The following is a 1,788-nucleotide window of genomic DNA, read 5'->3' on the forward strand; positions in this document are numbered from 1 at the left end:
CTTCACCCCCCCTCGCCCCTCAGCCGCCCCCGCCCACGTCCTCTCAGCCGCCCCCGCCCACGTCCTCTCAGCCGCCCCCCCCTCGCCCCTCAGCCGCCCCGCCCACATCCTCTCAGCCGCCCCGCCCACGTCCTCCCAGCCGCCCCCCTCGCCCCTCAGCCGCCCCGCCCACGTCCTCTCAGCCGCCCCCCCTCGCCCCTCAGCCGCCCCGCCCACATCCTCTCAGCCGCCCCGCCCACGTCCTCTCAGCCGCCCCCCCCTCGCCCCTCAGCCGCCCCCGCCCACGTCCTCTCAACCGCCCCCGCCCACGTCCTCTCAGCCGCCCCCGCCCACGTCCTCTCAACCGCCCCCCCTCGCCCCTCAGCCGCCTCCGCCCACGTCCTCTCAGCCGCCCCCGCCCACGTCTTCTCCCGCCCCCGCCCACGTCCTCTCAGCCGCCCCCCCCTCGCCCTCAGCCGCCCCCGCCCACGTCTTCTCAACCGCCCCCGCCCACGTCCTCTCAACCGCCCCCCCTCGCCCCTCAGCCGCCCCCGCCCACGTCTTCTCAGCCGCCCCCGCCCACGTCCTCTCAGCCGCCCCCCCTCGCCCCTCAGCCGCCCCCGCCCACGTCCTCTCAGCCGCCCCCGCCCACGTCCTCTCACCGCCCCCCCTCGCCCCTCAGCCGCCCCCGCCCACATCCTCTCAGCCGCCCCCCCTCGCCCCTCAGCCGCCCCCGCCCACATCTCTCAGCCGCCCCCGCCCACGTCCTCTCAGCCGCCCCCCTCGCCCCTCAGCCGCCCCCGCCCACGTCCTCTCAGCCGCCCCGCCCACGTCCTCTCAACCGCCCCCCTCGCCCCTCAGCCGCCCCCGCCCACATCCTCTCAGCCGCCCCCGCCCACGTCCTCTCAGCCGCCCCCGCCCACATCCTCTCAGCCGCCACCCCTCGCTCCTCAGCCGCCCCCGCCACATCCTCTCAGCCGCCCCGCCCACGTCCTCTCAACCGCCCCCCCTCGCCCCTCAGCCGCCCCCGCCCACGTCCTCTCAGCCGCCCCCGCCCACGTCCTCTCAGCCGCCCTCCCTCGCCCCTCAGCCGCCCCCGCCCACATCCTCTCAACCGCCCCCGCCCACGTCCTCTCAGCCGCCCCCCCTCGCCCCTCAGCCGCCCCCGCCCACATCCTCTCAGCCGCCCCCGCCCACGTCCTCTCAACCGCCCCCCCTCGCCCCTCAGCCGCCCCGCCCACGTCCTCTCAGCCGCCCCCGCCCACATCCTCTCAGCCGCCCCCGCCCACGTCCTCTCAACCGCCCCCCTCGCCCCTCAGCCGCCCCCGCCCACATCCTCTCAGCCGCCCCCGCCCACGTCCTCTCAACCGCCCCCCCTCGCCCCTCAGCCGCCCCCGCCCACATCCTCTCAGCCGCCCCCGCCCACATCCTCTCAACCGCCCCCGCCCACGTCCTCTCAACCGCCCCCCCTCGCCCCTCAGCCGCCCCCGCCCACGTCCTCTCAACCGCCCCCCCTCGCCCCTCAGCCGCCCCCGCCCACGTCCTCTCAGCCGCCCCCCCTCGCTCTCAGCCGCCCCCGCCCACATCCTCTCAACCGCCCCCGCCCACATCCTCTCAGCCGCCCCCGCCCACATCCTCTCAACCGCCCCCGCCCACGTCCTCTCAACCGCCCGCAATAATTACACGCCGCCGCTCTCATCAAAGCAGAACTTTTCTACTTCGTGAAAGCCCCATGAATATCAATATGCTTTCCTTCCTCCCTTCCAGTCGGCTCCGCTCTCTCGCGACGCCCATCCCCCCCCCCCCCTG

At 76.7% G+C, this 1,788-nt stretch overlaps 1 protein-coding gene across 1 annotated transcript in view; it reads left to right on the forward strand.

Moving 5' to 3' along the window:
- The window catches only part of LOC119591862 (leucine-rich repeat extensin-like protein 3), a 5,406-nt gene extending 3,702 nt beyond the window's left edge, over window positions 1–1,704 (forward strand). The window contains exons 2-3 of the mRNA XM_037940603.1: window positions 365–1,429; window positions 1,506–1,704. Of these exons, the coding sequence (XP_037796531.1) occupies window positions 365–1,429; window positions 1,506–1,704 (1,264 nt within the window). The remainder of the gene's footprint in view (window positions 1–364; window positions 1,430–1,505) is intronic.
- The last annotated feature ends 84 nt before the right edge of the window (window positions 1,705–1,788 follow it).

Source organism: Penaeus monodon, chromosome 29, assembly GCF_015228065.2.
Source record: "Penaeus monodon isolate SGIC_2016 chromosome 29, NSTDA_Pmon_1, whole genome shotgun sequence".
NCBI classification, from domain to species: Eukaryota; Metazoa; Arthropoda; class Malacostraca; order Decapoda; family Penaeidae; genus Penaeus; species Penaeus monodon.